This window comes from Indicator indicator, chromosome 17 (genome assembly GCF_027791375.1).
Source record: "Indicator indicator isolate 239-I01 chromosome 17, UM_Iind_1.1, whole genome shotgun sequence".
Taxonomy (NCBI): Eukaryota; Metazoa; Chordata; class Aves; order Piciformes; family Indicatoridae; genus Indicator; species Indicator indicator.
The window spans coordinates 9,928,765-9,956,328 of record NC_072026.1 but is presented as its reverse complement, the minus strand read 5'-3'; the positions used below and the strand labels follow the sequence as shown (position 1 = coordinate 9,956,328).

Here is a 27,564-nt window from a genome sequence, read left to right as displayed (position 1 = left end):
AAGCCTTTACCAAGCAAGTGGTGATATATTGAGGTATTACTTTCTGAGCAGTAATAAAATAGATTGATAGTAGATTATAAGCCTTCTGGCTTCTGAATGTCTGTGGAGCACATGACCAGCAAATCAAAATCAGATTTAGAGAGCTTGGAGGGGCTGTCAGTAAAACTTCATTTGCAGCATAACCTTTGTGCTCTCACTTCAGTGGGTGCTATGCAGAGCTGAGGAACTTGTTTCAAATGCCTACAACCTGGACTGCAGTATGCACCCACCATTCCAGGAAAACTTGCACCACTTTTCTGAGTACTGAATGTCTGATTTACAAACAAAAGCAAGGAAGAAGGTTTATCAGGCCCAAATAGAGACCACACAGGAAAGCTGGAGTAAATTATCAGGCAAAAATGTGTAAGGGTGAGGTCGCTTTATCTGCAGCCACCTTTCATAGCTCTTACAATATATGTTTTCATATGGACATTCATTTTGCTGGTGGCAATATCTTCTCATTACAAAATTTCATTTAGGTGCTTTGACTTTTACTGCTCAACTGTTAATGACAAAGGTGATTTTGTACCTGAAATCCCTCTGAACGCAGTGTTGTAATTACAGTTTAGTCACAGAATACTTCCTTCCATGTGTTTCACTGATAAGTGTTCTTTTTCGTTAGGCTTACTATGAAAAGATCCAAAAATGGTACTTTTTAGTAGGCTAGTGTTTTCAATCATCAGGTGTCCCAGAGGAGCACATCTGAGTAGCTAGTACATGTAGTGCCTCTTGGACTTGGATACTAGTATGTGATCAGCTTTCATGGCTTTACTGTCCCAGGTGTGTCTTCAGCAGCCAGCTAAATTTCGTGCTTAGAACAAGTGCCTGGATTCAGCATGGTATAGTCTTCCCAGGTTCTGTATGACACTAACATTAAATATCATGCATTAAAAGTGCGTGGCATTTCCCACATTAAAAGTGACTGGTTTTGTATAAACAAAATCCCTGTGATGTATGGTATTCAATACTTGAGTACAGTGGCAGAGTGGGTAGAATATAAAGTCAATCTGATTCATGATAAAATAAAATCTAGCTTACTGAGATGTAATGTTTTTTGCATTATCAAAATGCAGAGGAAAGTAGAATCAGAATGCTTCTACTTTTCTATCTGAAATGGTGTAAAAACTGATGGTGGTGCTGCAAATCATTTTGATGACATTGTCTTTATTGAGAGAAATCAGTTCTATCTGTTCTTTTGACACTTCCACTTGCAGAAAAACAAAGATTGGTTTCTTTTCCCTGGTGATATGTATATTTCTGCTCACTCACCCTCCTTCTCTAAAACTTTAAAAGAGAAAATATCCATCCTTTGTCTTTCTCAAAGCCAGTGTTTACTGTTGATGAAAGGCTGTGGGATCAGTCAGGGCTTCAGGTAGGAATGCCCATGTTGCTCTTTGGCTGGAGAGCATCCACTGACTTCCTTGTTGCAGTAGCATGCACAAGAATGAGAATATCGTGTATTCTTCATTCTTCCTAATAGTAAAATTCCAGCTTTAGGTACCTTTAAAATGACTGACGACTGACATTACTTTCTAGTTCCTACAGATTATCATAGTGAAAGCTCCACATGCTGCACTATTTCAGTTATGTTTCACCTTGTTGTCACTGGTTGCTTGTGGAAGAAATGCTGTCCCTGATGGGCTTCAAATCTTGCCTGGTGGAAGGGGAGAAGGCAAAATGGAGTGACTGCTTCCTCATGCAGTTAGTATTGCATTGCTGACATGTTCAGCTCTCCTCGGCCATTTCCTCTCCTGTGTGTCAGGGAGCTTTCTTTTCCCTTCTGTTATCCAAATAATAATGGAGGAGACTGTACTTTGCCCAGGTACTATTCCTGTTGAGACCCATATCAAGCCCTCTGTAACTATAATATGTCAGTAAATAATGTTGTATGGTTCCTGTGAGCAGAGAGAGAAACTGAAGATTTCCTGAGGAAATCCATCGTGCCCAAAGTACAAGGTGACAGAATCACAGGGAGTTAAAGTGGTATTCACTAAATGATCCCAGGGGATAATTTCTTCTTTTCTGGCAAATGCTTACGGAAAGACACAGCCAGGAGGACTCAGCTGCAGGATATTCACTCCATGCTTCTTCATTATAGCTTTGCCTATATGTCCTGATAACTGATCCACTGGTTTACATGCTCAGTTGTCCCTATATAAACTGAGAGGGGCTTGCCTTTCCCCATTGCATCTACAAGACAGGACTTACATGGATGTGCTTCACAGTTGTTTTGTTTTTCCCCTGAGGCAACAAAATCAGTGATGCTTAGTGATGCTTAGCGATGCAGACAAGTCCGATGGCTGTTCTGAGCACAACTTTTGTTTTGTGTACTAGGTGTCTAATAAAAAAAAGCACAAAGGAGTAGAAACATTGATGCACACTCTGTGGTTTGAAAGAAATGAAGGCAAAAGTGTTTGGTGCTCTCTGAAACAGGGTATTGCAAATTCTGAATTATTTGAAGGGGATTTCTTAATACTTTCCTGGGAGTAGTTGTCCCTGTGCCTCAGATTTATGTCATTTGTAATGGGGCTTTTCAGTAAGACAATATAATTTAACAGTAATATCTAGAGTTCTAATAGAAAATTATTGGGATATAAATGAAAAGGGCTTAGTCATTTGCAGTAGCAGAGTGTAGGGCAAATTGGTGCCTTGTAGTTCCTAAGGGCAAGGAAGAAATTTTCCCTGAGAGCAAACCCAGCCAATTACAGAATTTCTTCTGGAACAGGATGTGCTGAAGCTGATAGAGATGAGACAGTACATGAACTTAGGTGTGATATGCTGAGATAACTGGGGTTCTTTTGGCTTCTGCGTTTCTTCTGTGTTCTGGATTACATTTTCTATATTTGTTTCTAATAACTGTCATTTTAGAAGACTAAAAATCTCCCAGACCCCAAGGAATGCTGTTGACCTGTGTGACTGAACTTAAATGCCAGGAAATTTTCTCTCTGTGCCTGAGTAGTCCCTGCTGTAATGACTGACTGGTGATGTGTTTGTTTTTCAGTTGCTCCTGTTGTGAAGCAGAGGTCAGCAAGACTAGTGCATGTACTTATGAGGGCAACTCAAGAAGAAATAACTCCTCCTGACCCTTAACTATGTGCAAAACAGGCTGGCTGTCACTTACTATTCTCAGAGAGACTTAAGAAATGTGATAGTAGAGATTATCCATGAATTTTTAAATCATGGCCTGCTGTTATGGACTGTACCCCTGACTGTACTAGGCACATCCTGACATTTTGGTGTCACGTTTCCCTGGATGTTAGCCAAAGTCCAGCTTTGGTTTATACTTTGGTCTAAGTTTTGGTGACAGAGATCCAACTGTGAGAAACTCTACTCAACTGCCAGATCTGAATACCTTTCTTTTGTGTCCCAGTATCCAGGAAGCCTGAGAAGTCTGGGGAAAAAAAAAAAAAAGGGCTAAACGGTGAGGTGTCTTGCTTTTAAGTACCTCTGGGGAGATCTGTATTCCTGATGTTTAACTTGAGAAAACATCCCTGGATATCTGTTTATCAATCTGTTGTTAATGTGAGCCTCTTAGAATTACCTTTCAGTGACTTTGCTCAGAAGTTGTTTCTTTTGAATAGCAATGGTACAGACTTTCTTCACTGTGAAACATGGGCCTCGGGGACACCTAGTGTGTTTTAGTCAAGCTCAAATTCTCACCTTGTTTCTAGTGACTCCTGTGTAGTGATTGAATCTTAGGAGAAAAGAAGTACAGAAAGAATAAACATTTTTAAACAGTGATGGGTTAGCTCAGCACAAACACAAGTCCCTGCTGAGGATCAAAGGAAGTAGAGATAATGCAAGAACATTGCATTTGTAACATTGTCCTGATCTGGCACTTCATTTTCTGAGATCATACCACCATGACGTTGTTTGCTTTTAGTAATAGCATCTTGAATCCTGAATGTTAAAGAAGAGGTAACATGGGATTAGAATTTCTCCTTCTCATGTGTAGCTGTTTGCATTAGAATTACAATTATAACTGCAATGAGCAAACACAATACAAGGCAGGAATGCCTGGAGTTGTGCCAAAGGCAGGTAGCACACATGCAAGCTGCAGAATCACTGCACCTCTTGGCCTGTGGTTTGAGGAGCAGCTATAACAGTGCCAACCATCTGTTGAATTGTTCCACTTTGGGCATTGCTCTCTCACTTGACAAACTGAGATGAGAAAATCCAAATGCTCTGAAACATTTGTGATGTGTAGAGATTTACTCCATAAGTGGAAATTTCATCTTTTCCAGACAGTGACCCCAGTTATGTAGGAGTGGTAGTCACTGAGAAATAAGTTTAAACTTGAATTAAACCTTGAAGGAGTAATTAATAATATTTTTTTTCAAAAAGAAAAATATTACATTTGTGTGATCTGGGGAAAAAAAAATAATAAAGAACTCATTTTTCTTGAAGCACAGTACCAAGCCATGATTTCATTGAGCTGAGCAAAACAAGCTCAGATACCAGTGTAACCATTATGTGAAGTCTAAAATTTAGATAGGGATAAATTTATAAAATTCACATAGAGAAGAAAACCATTAAATGCTCAATTAAGTCTGGAACCTGATAACATTGCACATTCCTGTAGCAGCTGATAGTGAATCAATGGCTGTGGAACTTCAGATGGACAAAGATGGTGGTGGTGCTTCTGGTGCTGTTATTGCTGCTGATTTAGAATGAACAAAGATGAGTATAAAGGTTGACCTACACAGTCCTGCAGTCAGTATTTCAGTAAGCCAGTGAAAATGTCATTAAACCAGACAGAGTGTTTAGGGACATTGTGAGAGATTTAAATCTGAGCTGTGCTCTTCCCTGAGCACTGCTTTGATAAATATACTTTCCAGCTTTTGGGTCTACAACCATAGTCTTAGGTCTAAGATGAAAGTCTTAGAATGTGATAAAACCTCCAATACTTAATGAAGAATGAATCTGCAAGTGAAAAAAAAATTGTAAATCCTCTTGCATAAATATGCAGTTCAAATGTAGGGTTGTTTTTTCTTTTTTGGTCCTGTAGATGTAAAGTACTCAACCACTTTTCTGTCTCCTTCCTTCTTATAAGAAAATTGATAAACGAGGGGGAAGATTCTGTGCATACCAGGGACAAGACATTTTCACTTGGCTCTTGTAACAAGCTACCCTTGCTTTGCACAAGGGCCAAAAAAAGTTTTTTCCCAAAGTTGGGTGAATATTTCCTCTAAATTCAGCTTTAGGGATGATGAATTGAATTAAAAAAAAAAAAAGAAAAATAATTTAGGATAGACACTTCAATTTCAAATGTTTTTCTTATCCATTTCTTTATATCCTCCATTTCTCCCTGTTGTCTCTGCTTCAAAGTCCAGCCAGGCTCACCATTTTTCTTGCATTTGTTTTCAGACCTGTTAAAACTCTCTTGGTTTTCCCTGGGGTTTTCTATTGGATTCTAAGCTGGCTTCAATTTGTGGTTCAGAGCCAGTTCCAGGTGGCCTGGGGATTACAAATGCCTGCTACTAGAACAAAAGAAACTGCTTTGTGAACTCTGGCAAAGCTAAATTCTTCTTCACATTTCCAGTTGAGAGAGTAGGCCCAGTTTATAACTAGTCTGTTGAAATAGGGAATTACAAATCTTAGTTTTGGTGTGAAAACATAAAACTTACTTTTTTCTTTGTTCTTTTCTTCCCTCTTTGTGTTCCCCATACGACCACTGCTACCTCTTACAGAAATGGAATCCACTGGAAATCAAATCCCCGGGAAAATGAATGGTTTGGAAGCCTTTCAGAAAAGACAAATTATTAAAAGACCCAGTTTCAGACTCATGGGCTTATTTCCTTTACATGTGGAAAGTGGGCTGTCTGCAGTTGGCCAGCTTCATTTGGGTTCCAATATTCTCTTCTTATATACAATTCTTCTTACCTGACCTCAGAATACTGAGATCACCACTGCAAGCCCTCCAGCATCCACCTCCTTCCTTTTTAGTCCTTTCAGGTACCAATTCTGATGACAAACCCAAGTTGATGGCTTTGCTATTGTTATCTGTTCTTCTGTTAGAGATTTTCTTGTTAAGTATGGTCATAATGACTCTGTGATTCTGTGGAACCTTTCCTGCCAGTCTGCAAACCTCTGGGAGCATTCACCTCCCCCACCGAGCTCCATGACTGTGTCCTAGAGAAAAAAAATTGGATCTTCTTTTTATATAATTCATAGACCATCTGTTTAGCTTTTAAAAGAAGAAAAGCAATAAACGTAGGAGTCATGCTAGTCAGTCTCCACACCTTTGCACAAAAAAATAATTAACAAATACCCTTACCATAAAGAAGTTAAATGCAGCTTATCAAGGAGAATTCTTGTAGAGAGAGAGGTCCAGAAAACAATCAGAGAGAAAGAACTGAATCCCTCGCAGCACAGCATCTCTCTGGGCTCCTGAGGGACTTCTGTAGGTGAGTTCCCATCACCTCAGTGACCTGCTTGAACATAATATTCCTGTATGTTTACCCAGATGGTAAGAACAATGCTGTAGTGAATACTGACTGTGTTGCAATTCTCTTTCTTACTCCTCCCTCAAGCTGTCACCTTCTAGAGAGCCCCTTCGTGGCACTGGCCCCACCAGAGAGCGAAGACATCATGGTCCCACGTGGCAGTGAGACCAAATGAAGTGCACATTTTACCCTGCAAACTACAGTTCAAACTACAAGGGTTTTTATTGTGTAGGAAAATTAACAGATTCAAATACTAATTCTTGCATAGAATGAATTTCATGGTAATCTTCTGGTTAATGCAAAGGGAATGTATCTTTCTAGGAAGCTCTGTCTTGTAGCATCTGAGTTGATGGGAAAAATGGTAGCCATGGGAGTCTCCAAGAAAGTCATCACAGACCCATTACCTGCTCAGAGGACTGAGTGATGAAGTCCATACTATCCTGGGAAACAGCTTGCCTAAAAAGGGAGGGATGGCTCATGTCTTCTACAAACTTTGGCTCACGCATTTTGCCCCAAAATTGAGAAAAACAGTGAGGCTGGGAAAACTGCTGTTTCCTTTTACACATGACTGAAATATAGCTGTTATCCTGAATGGGCTATAATAAAGGAAGGCTGCTGCTTCTTCATCACTGGAATTGCTGCACAAGTTGTCCTTTTCTGAATTGCCAGAAGCATCACTAAAAGTGAGTGGTTGGTGAGGAAGCATTCATCAAGTTTTCAGGTCTATTGCTGTTGACTTAGTGAGGGCTTTCTTCATCATGAGCCTGAATGGATTTATTGTCTTGGTCACGGAGCGTGAACAAAAGTGATAGTACTCACCAGGCACTTCGTTTTCTTGATTTTACTCAATTCTAATTGTAACTAATGAAAAGAATACTACATTTTTTTTAGGTTGTGGTTCTAGGAAGCATTTTAAATAGAAGTAGCCTCCAGCACTGTTCAAAATACATTCTAAATAATGCAAGATTGTTAGCAGGAAAAACCAACACTATTAAATAACACCAAGTAATGGACAAACTGTTATTAGCCTGGATCATTATTACTGAGTGCATGTGGCCTTATTTGCACTCACTAATGCTAGTATTCATTCAGGAATGTTAAATAATCATTACTGGTTGATTACTATTGATCATAGTGAGTGGCTGTATTCATATTTTGTAGGTTTTCAGTGCTGTATGAGGAGGCACTGAAACTTTCCCTATATATTTTGTTTTCTTCCTACAAAAAATGTAACCCTTTTCACAAGCAAGTAATTTCAGAAAAAGCTGACTTGTGTTCCCTAAATAATGTACATGTTTCTGAAAAGCCTGGCCAAAATGATGCATTTTTTTCAGTCCAGAGAACTTTTGTTTCAGGTAAAAGAATACATTTTGGGCAGTTTGTGAGAATGAGACTTTTTTATAGTCTCGCAACTGAAACACATCATGGCAGTGTGCAGAGTGAGCCTTTCCACTCTGAGGTGGGGGATGGAGAAAATATCCTCCAGTTTGATTACATAAACGTACAGGTGGCATTTGGAAGAGAAGGGAGAGAGAAGAAGGAAGTCTGTGGTTCTGCTGAATACATGACATTAATGAAGCTGAAAATGGAAGGATTCTGAAGAGTGCCTGCAGATTTGCCTTGCAAATATCTCTTTCCACAATACCTGCTCATGACATACCTTTGACAAGAAGCTATTTGCACATTGTTTTGTCAGCTCTTGTTTAGCATGCAGCTTAGTGCCACTATGAAGTGTCCCTGTAGACCTTTTCATTTTTTGGTAACTAGAGGCTCATGTGACAGAGTGACATGCTGAAACGTTGTGCAAGAAAAGATTTGTTGTGGAGCATGTTGGATTTTTTTTTTTACAATAGAAACATCGTGTTGAGTTTAACTGAAGGGAGTAAGCAGCCAGCATCATTAGCATCAGGGATTGACTGATGGATCACTTTCCAGGTGCACAAGGCAGTTTTGTCTACTGTGCCACTTTAGTGATGCAGAGCTAAACCAGTTTGCAATAGAGCTGTAATGGGAGGAGGCAGTGGCAAAGCTGCAACATCTGCAAGAGCTCCCCAGAACTCCCTTTGATGGGAGTAGCCACCCATCATGTTGGTTTTACTCCAGGCTTTTTTGGTAGTGGGGCAGTTGATGAAAATGACAAAATGATGCATGATGGGAGGAAGAGCTTCATTATATTGTCACTTGTGCTTTGTAGTTTGTTGTCACACCTAGTGAAGGGCAGAAGCTGGCAGTCTGGGTTGCAACGATCCTGTGCAAAGTGCAAATGCTTCACAGTGACGCCACAACAAACATCAGTTTGGGAGGGGGTTTATTGTGTGTCTGATATAGACAGAGTGTGTCTGTAACAGACATGTTGTATGTCTGCTAAAGATGCAAGTCTGAAGGAATTTAATGTATTTTTCATGATTGTAAGACACAGAAGCTGGGTTGGTTGTATTTATTTTACCCTGTTATTAAGAAAAACTAGGTGTAGCTTGTAATCTGGATTTAGCTGTCAGGGCTGTTTGGTAGCAGAGCAGGCAATGGTTTGCAAGTGCTAAGGGATTACATTTTTCAAGATTTTAAAGCTAAAATCTACCCATATAATCACCAGTCTGACTTCTTGCCTGTCTGCCCTAGGTGCCAGAGCTGAGGCACTGTCAGAGGTCTGCAGGACCTGGGGAAAGTATCTCAGTACATGAGAGGTTGGAAGGGACCTCCAGAAATCATAAGGTCCAACCCCCCTGCCAAAGTAGGATCACCTAGCATAGTCCATGCAGGAATGCATCCTGATGGGTTTTGAACGTGTTCAGAGAAGGAGACTCCACCACCTCTCTGGGCAGTCTGTTCCAGTGCTCCATCAGCCTCACTGTAAAGAAGTTTCTCCTCATGTTGAGGTGAAATCTTCTATGTTCAAGCTTGCACCTGTTATTTCTTGTCTTATTATTGCACACCACTGAAAAGAGATTGGCCCCTTCCACTTGACACCCACCACTCAGATTTTTATAGACAGTGATGAGATCCCTTCTGAGTCTTCTCAAGACTGGACAGCCCCAGGTCTTTCAGTCTCTCTTCACAGGCAAAATGCTGTAGCCAGCAGGACAAGGGAGGTTATTCTTCCCCTGTACTCAGCACTACTCAGGCCACACCTTGAGTACTGTGTCCAGTTCTGGGCTTCTCAATTCAAGAGAGATGTTGAGGTACTAGAACGTGTCCAGAGAAGGGCAACGAAGCTGGTGAGGGGCCTGGAACACAAACCGTATGAGGAAAGGCTGAGGGAGCTGGGGGTGTTTAGCCTGGAGAAGAGGAGGCTCAGGGGAGACCTCATTGCTGTCTACAACTACCTGAAGGGAGGTTGTAGCCAGGTGGGGGTTGGTCTCTTCTCCCAGGCAACCAGCAGCAGAACAAGAGGACACAGTCTCAAGTTGTGCAGGGGAGGTATAGGCTGGATATTAGGAGGAAGTTCTTCACAGAGAGGGTGATTGCACATTGGAATGGGCTGCCCAGGGAGGTGGTGGAGTCACCATCGCTGGAGACATTCAAGAGAAGCCTGGATGAGGCACTTAGTGCCATGGTCTAGTTGATTGGATAGGGCTGGGTGATCGGTTGGACTGGATGGTCTTGGAGGTCTCTTCCAACCTGGTTGATTCTATGATTCTAAGGGATGAGGGAAAAAGAGTGAGGGCCAGGCAGGAGGAGGGAAAAGGTTCCAGACACTGAGCTGAGACTCCCCTGAGGCCACAGAGTGGTGTACACTGGAGCAGGGGAAATGTGTGGGGACAAGAGGTGGTAGAGAGGAGCCATTATGGATGAGCTACAAAACTCATCCCTATCCTGTGTCCTGCTTTGGGAGGAAGAGTAAAGGAGGAGGTGAGGGGAATGTGTTTTAAGTTGTCTTTATCTCTCACACAATCTAATTCTATTTTAATTTGCAATTAATTAAAATAATTTCTCCCAGCTGAGCCTGTTTTGCCCATGATGTTAATTGTTAAGTGATCTCCTTGTCTTTATCTTGACCCACGAGCTTTTTCATCTTATTTTGTCCTTCCCATCCTGTTAGGGGGGGAGCAAGGGAGCAGCTGGTTGAGTGGCTGGCAGCTGGTCCAGGGCAACCCACCACAATATCACAGGATTTTATATAGCAGTTCCTTCTGGAGGAAGAGTGCCTCCTGCATGATCTGCTTTAACATCTAGCCCATAACCCTTCCTCTCAAGTGTGTAACAGTGTGTACTGGAGTGAAGTCTTCTGGGAGAGGAAGAGGGAGAGGAGGAGGAGTGTGTGTGACACACAAAGAAAATCAGCCAGTTTATCCTGACCAGCATTTGAGATGCCAACAGGTTCGTGGTTTGCACACTTGCAGGCTCAAAAGAGGTGCTGTGCTGGGTTAGATCACTTGTCAACAAAATTTCTACAGGAGTCTTCATAGTAAATCGGCCATGAGCCTTTACGTTTCCTGGTAACCCCTCTGTGCTGGAAATGCAGAGCACAACAGCCAGCACTTTAATGTCACTGAAGTGTTTTTGAAGATGAGAGCTTAACAAACAAACTCACTGTGCTGAGGCAAACATGGTCAAAAGGAGATAGGATAAATGAAAGCACCTTTCTGTTCCCACAGAAACTCAACCTATTGCATGAAGGTGTCCATGTCCTTGACAGTAGCTGAGAATGAATCTGGGCTTTGCTACAACAGCAAGATCAGATATCTGGAAAAATCAGAAGTCACTAAGAGAAAGACAATCTCCTGTCCTGATATTGAGGATTACAAAACAGCCAGTCAAGAGCCGGACGTGGTGTGGTACAAGGTATGTCTTACTGATGTTGTGCTGAAACTGTACAGAACTTCCATTGTCTGCAGTCTGAGGCTTAGGGAGGGCCTTTTCTAATCATGCAGTGGTCTGTGTCTGGTCTGGAGGATGCTCTCCCAGTGTTACAGAAGTAAGCTAAAGTACAAGCACTACCCAGTCATTGTACAGGAATTAGCATCAGTGAGGATGATAAATGTTCTTTAGGGCTAGTTATTTTGTGTGAGATAAGTAGTATATGCCGAGCTGCAGACTTTTTTTCTTCATTAGCAGGTTGCATCAGAAAAGAACAATTATAAAAGTTGTCATGTATTTCCCTTTTTTACAGAAATCTCACATGTTCCATCTTACAGAAAGAAGACATGTGCCATGACCCACTGTTAGTAGAAAGTATTAGTGTTCATATGTAGAAAGTATTAGTGTTCACATAAAGCTGTTTCTCTCACCATATGGGTGGATATCTTCAGTGCTAGTCATACATAACGTGTAAGTGTTCAGTTAGGTCTAAAATTTTGGAGAAGAGAGAGTATCAGAGAGGAGCTGTTTCTTCCCCAATCTACTTAGGTCTTACTGAATACCAGATCACTGAAGATCTCGGTTTTTTGCCAGACCATGCTGCAGGTCTGGCAGGAATGATCTTCAGCTCTCATAGAAAAGAAACCAGTCTAAGGAAGATGCACTTAGAACCCCATGTCAGTGATGTTTCGTGCTGACCAAGACAGGGAATGGAAGTGTCTTTGTTCCATGTACCCCCATGTGCTGTCTGGGCCTCAGACACAGGTTGTGCGACACCAAGCTGGGGTGTGACAGCTGACTGACAAGTCAGCACTGTGGTGAAACTGAACAGAATTGATGTGCTTGGATGACAGCAATGAGGCAGCTGAAGCAGATGACCTTTAATCTAGGTTGATAATGAGAAGAAACGTTAGCAGAATAACCTACTACATCTACCTCCTTATCCATAATTAACAAGGTGCTATCAGTTCAGTTCTTAGACAATGCCTATGTTATCTGGACCTGAATCAGGAGGCTCAGTAGTGTGAAATGTCAATGTTATGCCAAAGATGTGTATGTCAGGCTGTCCCTTGAAACTCTTTCTTGAAAAATATTTTAGAGGATATTATGTGCTAACTGTTAATAGAAGTCTGCCTGTTCAAAATTGCAAAGTCCAGTTTCTGCAAAATATATATTTATTGGGATTTCAACATCATGTGAAGAGTACTGGGGTTGACCCCTACAAGCCAAAGTCTGAGACTTCAGATCGTGCTGCGTGAGGCAACGTGTGTAAGAAAAAGCAGGTCTCTTCTCCTGAAGAGTTGTGGTATTCCACCTTAGGATCTTATTGTTGTTTTCTGGAAAAGCATCTGTTTGCAGCTGTAGCACACTGGATCCTCAAGTTTTTCTCCTCTACCTTTGTGATTGAGTTGGATGTATACCTGAAGGTATAATCAACCAGCTTGTGTAAATCTGCTCCAGAGGCACTGGGGGTAATTCCCTTGCATTATGCTGGAATATTTAGAAAAGGCTTTGATCCAGAGAGACAGCATGAATTGTCCAGAATTGAACAGCAGATAAATAAATATGAGGAGGGTTCCTTCTTTATACCTTTGACTGGAAAGAGAAATCCTTGTATTCATGAGAACCTGCCAGTTCTCTGGTAGTTGAGGAGTTTGGACTTGTGACAAGACAGTAATGGTGCAAGTCCACTGATCTACAAGACTCGCACTGCCTTCCAAAAGCTTCTCTGTGATGAGGGATTAGAAAATCTTGAGCAAATAAGTGCATAAATTTACAGGGAGTTAACTGTAATTTTAAAATGTTCTTAAAGTAATTATGGCTGCACAGATTTTCATGTGCACACCCAATAAGTAAGAAAACATTTGCTGTGAGGGATTGTTTTAACAGTAGTGTCAACTTCACTTCTGGATAGAATTACATTGCATGAAATTTATATTTCAAGATTTACACAAGTAATGCCATTGATGTACACACAACTGTGTTATGTCTGTTAGATGTGTTTTCACGAGAAGCATGAGGAGTTTTTTTGAAGCAAATGTATGTGTCAAGGCACGAGACACTGGAACAAGTTGCTCAAAGAGATGGTAGAAGCCTCATCCCTGGGAGTTTTTAAGGCCAGGCTGGATATGGCTCTGGGCAACCTGGTCTAGTGGAAAGTGTCTCTGCTCATGGCAGAGGGGTTGGAACTAGATGATCCTTGAAGTCCTTTCTAACCATGACAATTCTGTGTTTCTATGATTGAATGGACGAGATTTAACAATAAGCACAGTTTCATGAAAAACCAACTGGCAGAGGAAAAGGTGTATTATGTCTGGAATGTGGAGTTTTAATCCATTTCCACCATCTCTTTTCTACTGTTGGGCTGAAGGAAGGGCTGTGAAAGCAATCAAAACGTCAGGTGAAGGACGGGTAGTTGTTATCTACCCTACAAAAACTAGAGTTGTTGACATGCTGTTGACATTCATTTCAAGGAAAAGAAAAAGAAGCACAACTTAATTATTGGCAGGAGAAAAACCCAAACCGTTTAAGATATCTAAGGAGAATAAAGAGGCTAGAAAAAGAAACTTTCAGATACCTCCTGCAGGTAAACATGGTGCAGAAGCTGAAAAGAGCATTGAATGGATTAAACAAGTGACAGTTACACAATTGAGTGTGCTTACCTTTTTAGAGAGGTTAGCAGATCTCTGAACATAAATCTTAGTTGTTTTCACAAGATGAAGACTAGTTAGATTATTTTTTAAATGGATTTGTTTCTTGGACTTTTTTTTGCTTGAGGTACAAATTATAATGATTTTTCAGCTTCTCCCCTTTTTTTGCTTTTAGTTTTATGTATTAAATTAGTCTTTGAAAAACAGGCAGATAAACCAGGCATTTATGACATATATTTAGAAAGCCTGCATAGGCTGTAGAAGAAAAATTAATTAGCTGAAATTTAGGAAAGAAAGGCTTACAAATAGTTTTTAATATGAAGTGTTTTAAGTAGATAGGAAAAGAAACAATTAGGAAATCAGTGGTGCAATTCCGATAGAACAATATCTCTGTAAAGCCACAATAGCACACTGTGCTTCATCATTAATCCCTGTAGTAATAAACATGTAACCCTGCTTATTACAAACATCTGGGATATAAAAGTATAAAGTGGATGGAAATATCTCTTCAGTTTCTTTACTCCTATATTTTTTTAAAAATAAGATAGAGAATATAAAATTGGTAGCATACGATAGGGTCTTTCATGCTGGAAAAGTCCATGTCTGAAATATTCTTTCTTTGTGTATTCTGGACATTGTGTTCCTTCTAAATTAGGATTGAATGGAAATGAATCATATTCTTTGCCCAGTGTTCAGATTTAGTTACTCCAAGTAGGTGGTTGATGTACTTTTAAATAGGGCTTAAAAACTGAGTGCAAATCAGACATTTTCCAGCTCAGATCTGTGTCTTGCTTGAGTCTCAAGCCTTGTCAGTGCAATTTAGTAGCAAAAATAAGCTCTGATTCCTGTTAGACAGCATATAGGATCTGTATTCTGATCATTCTCTGTGATTGTTAACTGAAGTTCACATACAAGGTAAGATTACACTTTCCAGCTGTACTTTGGAAACAGAAAGGTAGCCCGCACACTCTTACCTGCAGTAGTGTTGCACAGTTTCAGAATTCCAAACCTGTGCCCATTGTAACTGAATTTGTCCTTCTAGGGATAAGAAGAAATGCTTCAGTGTTCCATTTTCAAATGCAAGGCCAGAGGCTCACAGTTCCATCTTTTAATTTTTTTTATTATGATGCTTTAATTTAAACTCTGACATTGTGGATTTGGAATGTGTATGGAGTCCTATGAAAAAAGCCTGTTTGTGTTACTCTTGATTTCTTGCTTCATACAATATATTTACATGTCTGTGTATTTTCTTGTTTGCTTGTTTTAAGATAAAGCTTTGCTCTATTTTGTTTGCTCTATTTCTGACACTGCTGTTGCAGCCAAGCAGAAAATGGGGCATAAGCCTGGGATATTTACAGGAATCTCTGAAGCTGCTGAGCCTGATGTAACTGATGCAAGATTGTTAGTTGCTGTCTGAGAGCTTATTCCATGTTGTCACCTTGAGAGGGTATGGAGAGGCATTAAAGATACTTGTGTCCTTGTGTTACTTTGTGTGCTCTGGGTATAGAATTAGCCAGAGCTGTTGAGAGTACTGAGTGTTTTAGAGAACTGAGAAAAGCATGTTTTTGTCTGCAGGCAGAACAGGCTTAATGTTAAAGTTATTCAGGGACAATAAATATATAATCTTAAGGTATCATTTTAAAGAGACAGTGATCAGATTGTGCCTGTGCTTTTAGATCAGGGCATTCCAAGATGAATTCAATTACGAGTACTGTCAGTGTGGAAGGTCACTGCTCTGGCTGCAAGGATACAGTATGGTAGGAAAGGGAGAACCTGTTCTTGCACTGTGTCACCCTGTGTGCAGGCAGACTCCAGCACTGTTCAGTAGGACTGCAATACATAGGATGAACCTAGATCTGCCAAAGAGCAGCTAAGGTCTGCATGGCAAAGTCAGTGAGAGATGCAGTCCATCAGTACCATGTACTTCATCAGAAGACACACATGGAGGTGATGCCGCAAAGAGCCCAATAATGGGCAAAGGCTGAATCAAAGTTCAATGAGTGCCAAAGAAGCCAGCAATGAGAAAGAAGAGGTTGGTTGAGGCCCCTTCCGTGGAGATGTTCAAGGTGGGGCTCGACAAGGCCCTGGGCAACCTGATGTAGTGGAGGGTGTCCCTGCTGACTGTGGGGAGGTCGGACTGGATGACATTTGGAGGTCCCTTCTGGCCTGAACCGTTCTATGATTCTAAGAGAAATAACAACAGGCACCAAATAACAACATTTCTCTGGGGAGAAATAACAACAGGCAGCAGTACAGGTTAGAGGCTGCCCTGCTGGAAAGCAGCTGCACAGAGAAAGACCTTGGAGTGCTGGTGGACAGCAAGTTCTCCATGGAACAACAATGTGCTCTTGTGGCCAGGAGAGCCAATGGGATCCTGGGATGTATCAAGAAAGGATGTGTCCAGCAGGTCTAGGGAAGTTCTTCTACCTCTCTACTCTGCTCTAGTGAGACCACACCTGCAATACTGTGTCCAGTTTTGGACTCCCCAGTTCAAGAGAGACAGAGACCTGCTGGAGAGAATCCAATGGAGAGCCACAAGGATGATTTGGGGACTTGAGCATCTCCCCTATGAAGAGAGACTGAGATCCCTGGGCTGTTTAGTCTGGAGAAGAGAAGACTGAGAGGGGATCTGATCAGTGTCTATAAATATCTGAGGAGTGGGTGTCAGGAGGAGGGGTCCAGGCTCTTTTGGGTGGTACACAGGGATAGGACAAGGAACAATGGGTTCAAACTAAAACATAGAAGATTTCACCTCAACATGAAGAGAAACTTCTTTACAGTGAGGGTGGCAGAGCACTGGAACAGGCTCCCCCTGGGGGGTTGTGGAGTCTCCTTCTCTAGAGACTTTCAAAACCCACCTGGATGCATTCCTGTGTGGACTATCCTAGGTGATCCTGCTTTGGCAGGGGGGTTGGACCTGATGATCTCTTAAGGTCCCTTCCAACCTCTGATATGCTGTGATAGTGTGATAAGATCATAAGGAAACCAGGCTTCCTGAATTCTCTTGCTCATAAAACTGCTGCTATTCTCTGTGTTTCTTTTGTTGGTCTCCTGCTAGTCTTGAGACTCTGTAAAGTTTGTCTTCAGGCTGACACTTTAACAGATGTTGCCCTTACTCCCTTCAAACAGAAATGTATTTTAGTGGTCCATCTTAAGGAGGAGGTCTTGGCAGTTGCTCATCATGACAAGAAAAGGAACTTAACCACTGCTTTGGGGCACCACATATTAAACATGGCCCATGTGATACAGCAGGAATTACAGAACCTTAAAAACTTTTCTGTTTAATTTCTGTCTTCAAATTAATTCCGGTTTCAGATCTTTGTACTTTCTGAAATTATGTTTTAATTTGAATTGCAAAATATGTCAAGATGGTTGCTTACTTCTGTATAATGCTGAAAATCTGATCAGGCAAGAGTGTCCCTTGTCACGCTTGGAAATGTGTTTTTTTTCTACAGGAATGTAAGCCAAAGATGTGGAGAAGCATTGTAATTCAGAAGGGAAATACTCTGTTAATACAAGAGGTGCATGAAGAAGATGGAGGAAATTATACCTGTGAACTAAAGTTTGAAGGCAAGGTTATACGAAGAACAGTGGAATTGAAGGTTACTGGTAAGAATCTTTGTTTCTAAGCCAATAAAAGAAAAAAATCTTTCAAATAACAAAAACCAGTGATTTTCACATGTCAGTGAATCTATTTCATACGAATAAGACCAAAACAAATCCAAATAGCCAAGTCCCAAACTAGGAGGAATTTATATCAAGATCTTATGAACTCCACACAAGACTATTTCTGCCTTTTGCTCTGTGCAAAACCTGGAAATGCTGGTTATAAAGCAGGAGGTGGAGCAGACCAAATTCCTCACTAATATGCTGGAAGTAATTCAGACTCCAGTTTTGTCTTCAGTGATAGAAAAAGGAAAGGTTGAGTGAAGCTGTAAAACAGGCTTTTAATGCAGTTTGTCTTAAAGCAGAACGCAACTAAAAGAGCCACATTAAGTCATCACTTTTTTGTGTGTGTGTGATTGTTCCATGTTTTTAAGCTTTGGTTTCAGTCATGATGATAAACTTCTCTGGTTCTCTTCCAAGAATGAATCAGGAGGAAAGTAATCTCCTTATCAGGAGGTCATACATTGTGTGTTTCTGACACCATGTATTAATCTACTAGTCAACAGTATTTTTCTGTCTCTTTTTGTCAGATACCAGAAATGAATGAGTAAAATAGTGTTGCTTATCAAGATATTGCTGATCCCTTTCCATTTCACTGTGCAGTATGATATCTGTAATTATTATTTTGCCTTCAGTGTCTGTGGAACTTTGCAAGTATTTGAAAACAATGGAGTGTTTTTCAGCCTTTTGCACAAAACAGTGTAAACAAATGATTAGGTATTTTCCCATCTGTTTCAACATTAAAATGGAGCCCTGCTTAAAACAGTGATAAATAGAATGCTACTTTCTTACATTAAATTGTATTAGCCCACATGATATTTCTTGAAATACAATTCTTCCATTTGAAATCTGTTTTTTTCTATTCTTAGCATTATTCCTCCTTTTAAATGAGTTCTTTTTCCTGTGTGCCAGATTCATATATCATGCAATTCTTTGTTGTCCATTTTTGACCACAGACAGGTCTCTAAAGTATTGATTTGACCTGCTTGACCCCAGATCTGTCAAATGAAGATATAATACCTGCCTTGTGGATAGTTGCTATCCTAGCTTCTATGCTGGTCTTCAACCAGAATATGAACTAAGTTTGACAAAGTGAAAATATGATGCATCTAATTCAATGCCCCCTGATGGATATTCTTCAGATAACAGATATTCTGTGGTCTCCCTCTCATCATGACCTTGCTAGACCTTACATGTTCTCTTCATTATTTGAACAGTGTGTATATTCATCCTTCACAATTTAATTTGTTCTAAACTAACTATAAAGTTACTTGTTTTGTTAAAAATGTTTACAACCTGAATTATTAAAAATTTAAATATAGAATATGCAAATATTCTTTTTTTGCAAACTGCTTGGGAACAAGGAGATTATTTTGCTTGTGTTTTAGTGTGAAATTCATATTAAATTGTATTTCTCTATATTATAAAAGGTGTGTTATTAAACATGCTTTCCAGGTTAAAGTGTTTGGGAGACATATCTGATGTTACATGTTTGCTGATTTAATCTCACTAGATCTCTTGCAAAGGCTAGCAAGTTTATGACAACCTGAAAATATGGATTAATGGAAACATATTCTCTTACAGCTTGGTGCTTCTTCAAGTTTCTTTCTCCTGTTTCTGTTTTGCTACTGTTGGTGAATTTTATGTGCATGTGGGTTTCAATCTTTATGGTGGAGAGATCAAAGAAAACTCACACAGCAAACAGCAGAGGATTACTTGTGTTGTGTGGCTCATCACGTTGGGTGGAGGGTCCTGAAGCAGATCAGATCACAGGCTGGGAGCAAGTATGTGACACACTCAGGGACTTTGTTGAAGAATGTGTCTTGAGGAAGCCAGAATTAAAACTCCGTACTGGTGTCAGTTTTGGTGCACATATCCTGAGAGTGATTTCTCTGCACCTAGTGCAGACCTAGGTTGGAGGCACCTCTGGAAATCTTCCTGCGTAACTTCCACCTCAAGCAGAATCAGCCACAGCACGCTGCCCAGGGCTGTGCCCGCTTGGGTTTTGATTATCTCTGAGAATTCAGACTCCAGAACATCTCTGGGCAAGGCTGTTACAGTGTTCAACCACCCTTGCAGTAAAAAAAATATTTTCTTGTTTAAAGGAAATTTCTTTTGTTATTCTTTCACTGGGCACACAGAGAACAGTCTGGTACCGTCTTCCTTTCACCTTCCCACCAGGTGTTTATACACATGGGTAAGATCTCCCTGAGCCTTTGTTTTTCCAGACCAACCCACTCCAGCTCTCTCAGCCTTTCCTCATTTAATAGGTACTCCAGTCCCTTAATCATCTTTGTGGCCCATCACAGGCTTGTTCCAGTATGCCCACATCTTTCGTGCAGTGGGATTGCTGGTGCACTGGGCCACATTATTCACCTGTCTGAAAGTTGCATTCTTGTTAGAATATGGTACCATGAGGAGCTAGGGTGTGACCAGGGCTCAGACTGCTGAGCCTGCTGGTCTTTGTAAATCGTTGTTAACAAATACTGCTGAAGGCTTACCTGTGAAGCTATGGTGGAGTTGTCTGTGCTAGCCTGCAATGGAGATGTGGAGAAAAGGGTCTTGCCTACTGTTTCCTTCTGCAGGAATTTTCTAATGCTGTTTCTGTGGCCACTACTTATTAACATCCCTGAATTGGTATTTATTGGCAAGTGCCTGAGTTCCTGTAACAATACAGATTTTGAACAGTGAGGCTCTGTGGGCTGGTGCTGGCAGCCATGGTAACCTGAAATTGTTATTAAAGAGTTATTCTGAAACAGACAACTCCACAATTCCCTCAAGCAAGGAGAGATGCATTGCCAAGGAGAGAGAGAAGAAGCTGGATTAGATTCCCTGTAGTCTTCCAGGCATTTGCAAAGTACACAATGCTCAAAATACCAGTCATGTCAATTAAGTTATTTATCTCTTCATTCTAAGACAAGCAACTTTCACTTCTTAAAAAGTTGTATCAGCTCTAGTACATGAGAGTTTTAGTCCTTTTTGGAGATTCTGGTGGTTATAGAAGTGGCAATATGAAATAACTGATATTCATAGGTCAGTGCAAGTATGGGCATTTAGAGAGTAAAACCTGAAATCAGAATAAATGCAGTGATGACATAACAGAAGTTGGAATAATGGAAAGCTTCTGGAAAATTTTAAGGTGCAGGAGCCAAAAGTACCATTTTAACTTGCTCTTGGAAAACGTAATCAGAAGAATTAATGATATCCAAGACTAATGCAGCAGCTTTACTGAAGATGTGATCCCACAAGGCAGCCTTATCAAAGTTAATTGCAGACAAGAGAGTAGTGGTGGACTAAGTGAAGAATGGCAGTGTATTTGGTATTTATATCAGTGTTACTTAATCAGTAATTTCAACTAAAGTCTGCTAGGTAAGACTTTTAATTAGGGGCAAAGCTCTGCTCTCATTAGCTAGTTATCCAGAGATTATTTAAGTGATCTTCCAGTGAAGTCATTAGAGCTATTAGAAAGTGCTGCCTCAACTTCCTGTGCCAGTGTTAGGGCAGTTGCCCAAGTGGCTGTGGCTGTGCCAGGGAGCTGCAAGGACAGCATGTGTTGGTCCTCAGGCACTGCTTTCCTCAGATCCAGTTTTGCCTTCTCGCTTTTGCAGACCTAAACAGAAGATCTCAGTGGCTCAGTTAGTCGCAGGCAGAAGAAGGAGAGCAGAAGCCTCCCTTCTACATCTAAGACATGATATTAGCTGTTAGAAGACCTCTAGAATCATAGATGGGTACTGAAAACCATCAGTATAATGCCTGGCCACAGTGAGAAAGGCAAAGAGATGTGAGTTGTATTAGTTGATAAGCAGAGTACAAACCAAGCAGGTAAAATGGCATTTGTAGAAAGAGGAAGTGGAGTACTGTCTGTGGCTAGCAATGTTATTGTATGGCTTTGATGGTTAAGGTATGGGCAAGTGTGATTAATATGACAAAAGGCTTCAGAGGTTATACAACCTCTTTGGGGTTGTAAGAAAAAGGATTGCAGCCTAGAGTATATTTGAAAAATATTTTGACACAAAATATTTATAGGGACAAAACCCTGAGCTACAATACAGCACTAATGAGCACTGTCGAATTCTCGGTGTTTGGGTGCATTAACAGTAACAAAACAGCTTTTTCATCATCTTCATGGGTTTGTTATATTATGCAGACAGATGTGAAACAAGTCTTGTCAGCCTTTTTTGCTAAAGAAATAACAACAGTGTTATCTGTTAGTAAATAACATGTAATCCTTCAGTCTGTGTAGGGAAAAAAATATATATACACACATACCTTTTCACTTTTCCTCTTTGCAGTTCTGTCATGGAAAACCAAATGAGATTAGCAACTGTGATCCCGAGTTCTAAAGCTTAAAAATGTAACAGAAACTCAGTTTTTAATTAGATCATAAATTAGAGTGCACTCACATAGAAAAAAACGAACATATGAATATAAAGTTACAGATAATCAACAATATCAGAATTCATTAGTTTTTAATAAAATTGCCATGCTTGGGAATATCAGAACTCATGAGCATCTTAATTAGTATTGTTGAAAGCCAGTGTTTCTTGAAGAACAATTGCACTATCCAGATAAAAAGAAAAATACAAAGACAAAAGAGTAATGCTGGGTTTGAAATGCAATTTAGGCAACTTCCCACTTTCCCTAACCCTACCAGCCAATGCCCTCTGTCTGATACATAGCAATGTTTCAATAGCTTTGGGGATGAAAAGGTGCAGTTGAGAAGAATACCTGCAATGTTCAGAACTCTTTTTTGGTTTTGGGAAACTGGTCTGTAAGGAAACAGGCTTAGAGGAAAGTGTAAGTAAAAGTATCTTGAAGGTTGGGGAAAGAGTGACCCTCCTGAGGAAGGAGCAAGCCTTGCTCTCTTGGGGTGGCCCAGATGTTCCCTGGCAGATAGGGCTATCTTGGAGGAATGTTCTTTTCAGTGGACAGCTAAGCTGGTGGGAGAGGTTGTCTTGTTCTTTTCTGTTCCCTGTGAAAAGATTTGTGAACTCATACTGGTGAATTATTTTTCAGTTCAACAGCAGAAGGTGGCCATCTGACCACCTTCATAAACTGCTGGTGATGGATTGCAGTGACATGCAGGAATTACTGGACCACTCTGTCCAACAGCCCTGTCCTCCAAGTTTCCTTCAACCTCTACTCTGTCATACTCTCCAGAGGCTGCCAAAATGCCTGGCGATTCCTAAAAGTCATTTATGCAGCAATATTTGTTTTGACTGTTGTAAATGACAAATTATTCCACATGGCTACATGAATTGAATGATTCTGCCTGAATTCACTCTTTGCTCATAGTTTTTCAATTAAATTCTTTCAAATCTAATTACATTGCTCACTTTTCAAATTATACCTGCTGCTGTTGCTTATTTTGTTTGTGTGTATGAGACCCCTTTATTAGCACAAGCAATTGATGGTGATTTGCTATTGTTAAGCCAAGGGGGTGAATTGTATTTTAAAATGCAAATGATTAGTCATACTCTAGGGACATAGATAAGCTACCACAGAATAAGTGAGGATATGAGCCAGAAGTATGTCTATTACATGGTGGAAGCTGCTTTTCTGCAAATTTTTAATCCTCTGTAAACTGGGTGTGCTATTTTACACAATTTGTGGTAGTATCTAGTGACACATTGGCAGGAATCAGTGGCTGCTGATCTGTGCAAATTTACACCTGCAGCAATCTGTAAGTGCACCCTACGCCTTTTCTGTTTAAAGTATTATCAACAGAGTCATACAAATGACACATTGATTGACAACATTTTGGACTGTTGACAGTATCCAGAACAACCACAGCACAAAGTGTTAAGATAAATTAAAACTTATTTGAACTGAACTGATATGCGTGCTTTGGAATCCAGGTTGTTATACAGGATTTTTAATATAATTAAAACATGAAATGTAAGAATTGTTTCTTGCTTAACAATCTGAAAATATTAAATTATTATTCAATCCCACTGGCATTGTTTTGGCATGGATAGTTTAGTAATATACAGTGAATTTATAAGATGCTTCAATATTGCTTAAATAGTTTCTTATCCAAAAAAACCCCACAAAACAGTTTAGCTCTAAAAGGTCACTGAGCTCTCTGAGTATCGTTGTGTGGATGGGAATTGGGTATACATAAAAGCAGGGCCAACATAAGACATAGGTTAAAAAAAGCAGGTGGCTGAGGAATGGAAGGGCTCAGTAGAGTTTTATGCTGTGAGGGTGTACTAAGGACATGCCTGCCACACAAAGCTCTGCTCTGTAGGAATTCCTAAGTCAACTCTGAAGGATCTTTTTCAGCAGAGCTACTTAACATGTTTGTGTGGCATTTGGTACCCAAAGAAACTCTGCCAACTCTGCCTGGCATTGCACTCTGTAGAGAGGGCAGAGCCTTCGTGTCCTGGTGGATGCTGGACACGCTCTCACCCTCCTGGCATTGCCTCGTAGTCTAAGCTCCAGAGCCTTTTCTTTGGTGAGGAGATGAAGTAACTCTTGCTACCACCATTTTATCATCAAATGAGGCATGGCAAATAGAGCACTGTGTGGAAATAACATCCATTCTAGTTTATGTAATTTTAACAGCAAAGATTGCAACGTTTTATATTTCTTACCTTTTTTTTTTTTAATCAAATTACTACCTTTTTTTTTTCTTGTGAGCTGAGAGCTTTTAATTCGATTTCTGGGTGTATAATTTTTAATACTATGTATAGCTACTAATATGTATTGCTTGAATCTTTGAGCATTTCTGAAATTAGATGTTTTGCTAGTTCCTATTAAAAAATCTTTTGGATTTGATTATTAAAAAATATATATAAATAAATTGATATTTCATCGGGAATGTCTCATGAAATGCCAGTTTTCACCAAATGCAGACTACTTCCTGGCAGCACTAGACATCTCACCTAATCCCTGGGAACTTGCTTAGAGTGCAGGGGTATTTTCATTGCAGATTTTGACCAGTGGATCTGATGAGAGCTTCCAGCTCCCCTCTTTCTTATTTATTTGTGCTTTCAAACATGAGTCAGAGTGCTATTGTCTAAAATACAGCAGAAAATCTAAAGCAGCCTGTGAATTTTCCTGGTGACACAGACTGCAAAGAGCTCCAAGGTAAAACATGGCGATGTGTCTGGTGGGAGTTAGCCTGGCCTCTGGGATCTGCTCCTCTTCTCATACTCCCATGGCCAGTGCTGACAGGCATGGGAAGTGTTTGCTTTACTTGGAGCTGCTTCCCTCTTCTGGGAAACAGCTGCTTCTTGAGAGAGCTCTTTTTTTTTTAGCTCCACATGCATCTCCAAATGAAAACTTCCCCTGTTTAGGGCTCACCAGAATTGTATCACATCTAAAGTGGCGTTTTAGCTATCAGCAGCTGTTGAACCGAGGAACATGCTTTTCCTTCTTGCCCTTCTCTACTGGCTTGGCAGCTTTAGCCCTTCTTTCCCCACATAAAGAGTGTTCAGTTCACTCTTGGTGCTTGGCAGTCCTCTCCACTCTTGACATACGGCCTAGGGTGCCTGTCCCCTGTCATATCCCCTGTGAGATTTTCACAGTGGTTTATATTTCCTGTTAAATTCATGGTGTTAGTACATGCCATTGGCCAAGGGACTGTATTTATAGTGATAGAGGCAGCAGGGCCTCCTTTCCTTCTGAAAGACACCTTTTAACATCTTTTTTGCAACAGAACTTTAACAAATATTTGAGTCTAAAAAAGAATAAATAAAAAAATCTGGAGAAACCTGTTGTTGGGGGTAAATGTTTGCAAGAACTAAAAGCAAAGAGAAAAAAAGCAACCTGCTTGTGGCTACATTTCCAATAACTGTGAAAAGAAGATACTTTTTATATTCAGAAGGTAAATCTTAAAGAGAATAAGTTAAATTTGTGGAATTTCTATACTTCTGGGAAGTCTACTACAGATTGCTTGGGAACAGAAAATCCTCTCTGTTCCCTTCTAATATTGACATGTTAAAATATATAACATTTACATCATATTTGTACTGACATTTCCCTAGTGTTCTAACTTAGACATTTCCATAGCAAGACTTTGTTTCTTCACCCTATTTGCAATATCATGACAGAGTCAGAGAATCATTTCTTCATTAGATGTGAAGGATAGAGAAAAACCTGCCCAAATTAAGATTTTACTGAGTCCCAAACTTTAAAAGACCTTTAGTAGGAGATACTGTTAGTATTTCCTTGCTGCATTATCATATAAATGATGTATTGTGTCTTCTAGTATTTTTATTTTCTAAAGGAAGCCTTCATTTTTGTGACAAAAACCAAGCCAGAAACGCATTAAGTGCTGACAAATACAGTACTAAAAGACCAGGAAATGAATTTCACAGCTGGGTTCTCAAACCATTGCTGAAATAACTATTTAAAGCTACATATAGGAAGTGCCAAAAATTAGAATTTTCTTTTGATATATGTTATGTGATTTGTATTAATTTTTACCAAGGTTGTTGTTTTGTAAGTATAGGTTTCTGTTCCTTACTGTAAAGTCTTTATCTTAAACCTCTGGTTTGGATTCTGACCTGTTAAGTCTGGCCAGAAGCATCCCACTAACTGCTGGGGACAGCTAAACATGTTTCTGTGGTCAAAGCACCCTTAATAGCCCCTAATTTCTATAATGACTTTAATTTTTCTCGATACCTCAGGCAAAACCAGCATGATCCAGAAAGGAAAATGTGTCCCTTTGCTTTTGGCCACATTTGGAAAAAGGTGCAATTTCTCTGCCTCTTTCAGAGTGCTTAACCATGAAAAAACCCCAACATAATTCTGCAGCAACTTCTGTATCTGCAAAGAGTCAACAGGAAAAAACAGTCCAGAGTGAGGTATAAGTGCAATGCAGCTGCCCATTCACCTGGAAGAAGTGACACAGCCAGTCATGTTCTGTCCTTTAACATCTCCTTTTCACCTGACACCCGGTAAGGTCCTGATAAATTAACCCTGCTCTGCTGGTTTCAAGAGCACCTCATCAAAGTCAGTAAGCTGAGGATCTGGACAGTGTTTGAGGGATGCCTGTGCCCATTCATGGCTGCTGTGTCAAGCAAGTCACTGTTGTGGTGACAACACAATATATCCACAAGGATAAAAGCTCCTTCGTTTTTCGGTCGCTCAGACGATCCAGACGGATGGCTTTCCCATTCACCAGAGTGACCTGTTAATACAGGGCTCCTGAAAAACGAGTTTGGAAGATAAACATTATGTATTACCTCCATATTTCCTGGAGAAACTACAAGTTCTAAGGGCAATGAGAAATGTAGCAATATGCTGCAGTCTATGAATTATATATAGTGTCAGTACTCTTGGCGCTTTACTTACAGCTTCACAGGCTGCCTGCCTAGCTCATGAACATGCAAAGTAATTAGAATGGCTGGTAGCATTAGTTTTTGTTGACCTGTGATGCCCTCTAGTTCTCTGTCATGTTCTTGGACATCATCTAGGGTTTTTTTCCTTCAGCCTTAAATCAGTAGTTTGCAGTCTGTAGCATTGATTATTTGATATTGTCTAATTTATTGATGCGGACAGCCAAGGCTTCCACACTTGTTATCAGTTGCTCATTTATCCAATGATCTGTTGTCATGCACAGCAACTGTAGCTTGCTGAATCACTTCCTATGTACTTGTAAATGTCAGATATGAGCTCCTACATTAAGAATGGCCTTTTATTCTAGGATCTGCTGAGGCACATTCTCTAAGTGTATTGTGCTTTCAGTAGTGGAGGTGATTTAGTATAAATGATAGGATTGTGGGGATTTTGCCCTCAACAGTGAGGTAAAGTACAGCCACTGAAATAAACCTGTACATTTTCATTTCCTATATAGAAGAGCCTTCCTTCATCACCAAAGTGTAGGCTGGATGCTCATTCTTCTTTATTAATAATAGATAGGGAGATAGACATACAGAGATGGAGTAATGCTGCCCCTGAAACCATTTTGCTAATGGTAAAATAGATACACATGAGTGAGCAGGTGGCGCTACCCA

General features: G+C 40.2%; 1 protein-coding gene across 1 annotated transcript in view; it reads left to right on the top strand.

Moving 5' to 3' along the window:
• The window catches only part of IL1RAPL2 (interleukin 1 receptor accessory protein like 2), a 359,025-nt gene that overhangs the window by 180,460 nt on the left and 151,001 nt on the right, over window positions 1-27,564 (top strand). The window contains exons 3-4 of the mRNA XM_054388687.1: window positions 11,081-11,267; window positions 17,389-17,542. Of these exons, the coding sequence (XP_054244662.1) occupies window positions 11,081-11,267; window positions 17,389-17,542 (341 nt within the window). The remainder of the gene's footprint in view (window positions 1-11,080; window positions 11,268-17,388; window positions 17,543-27,564) is intronic.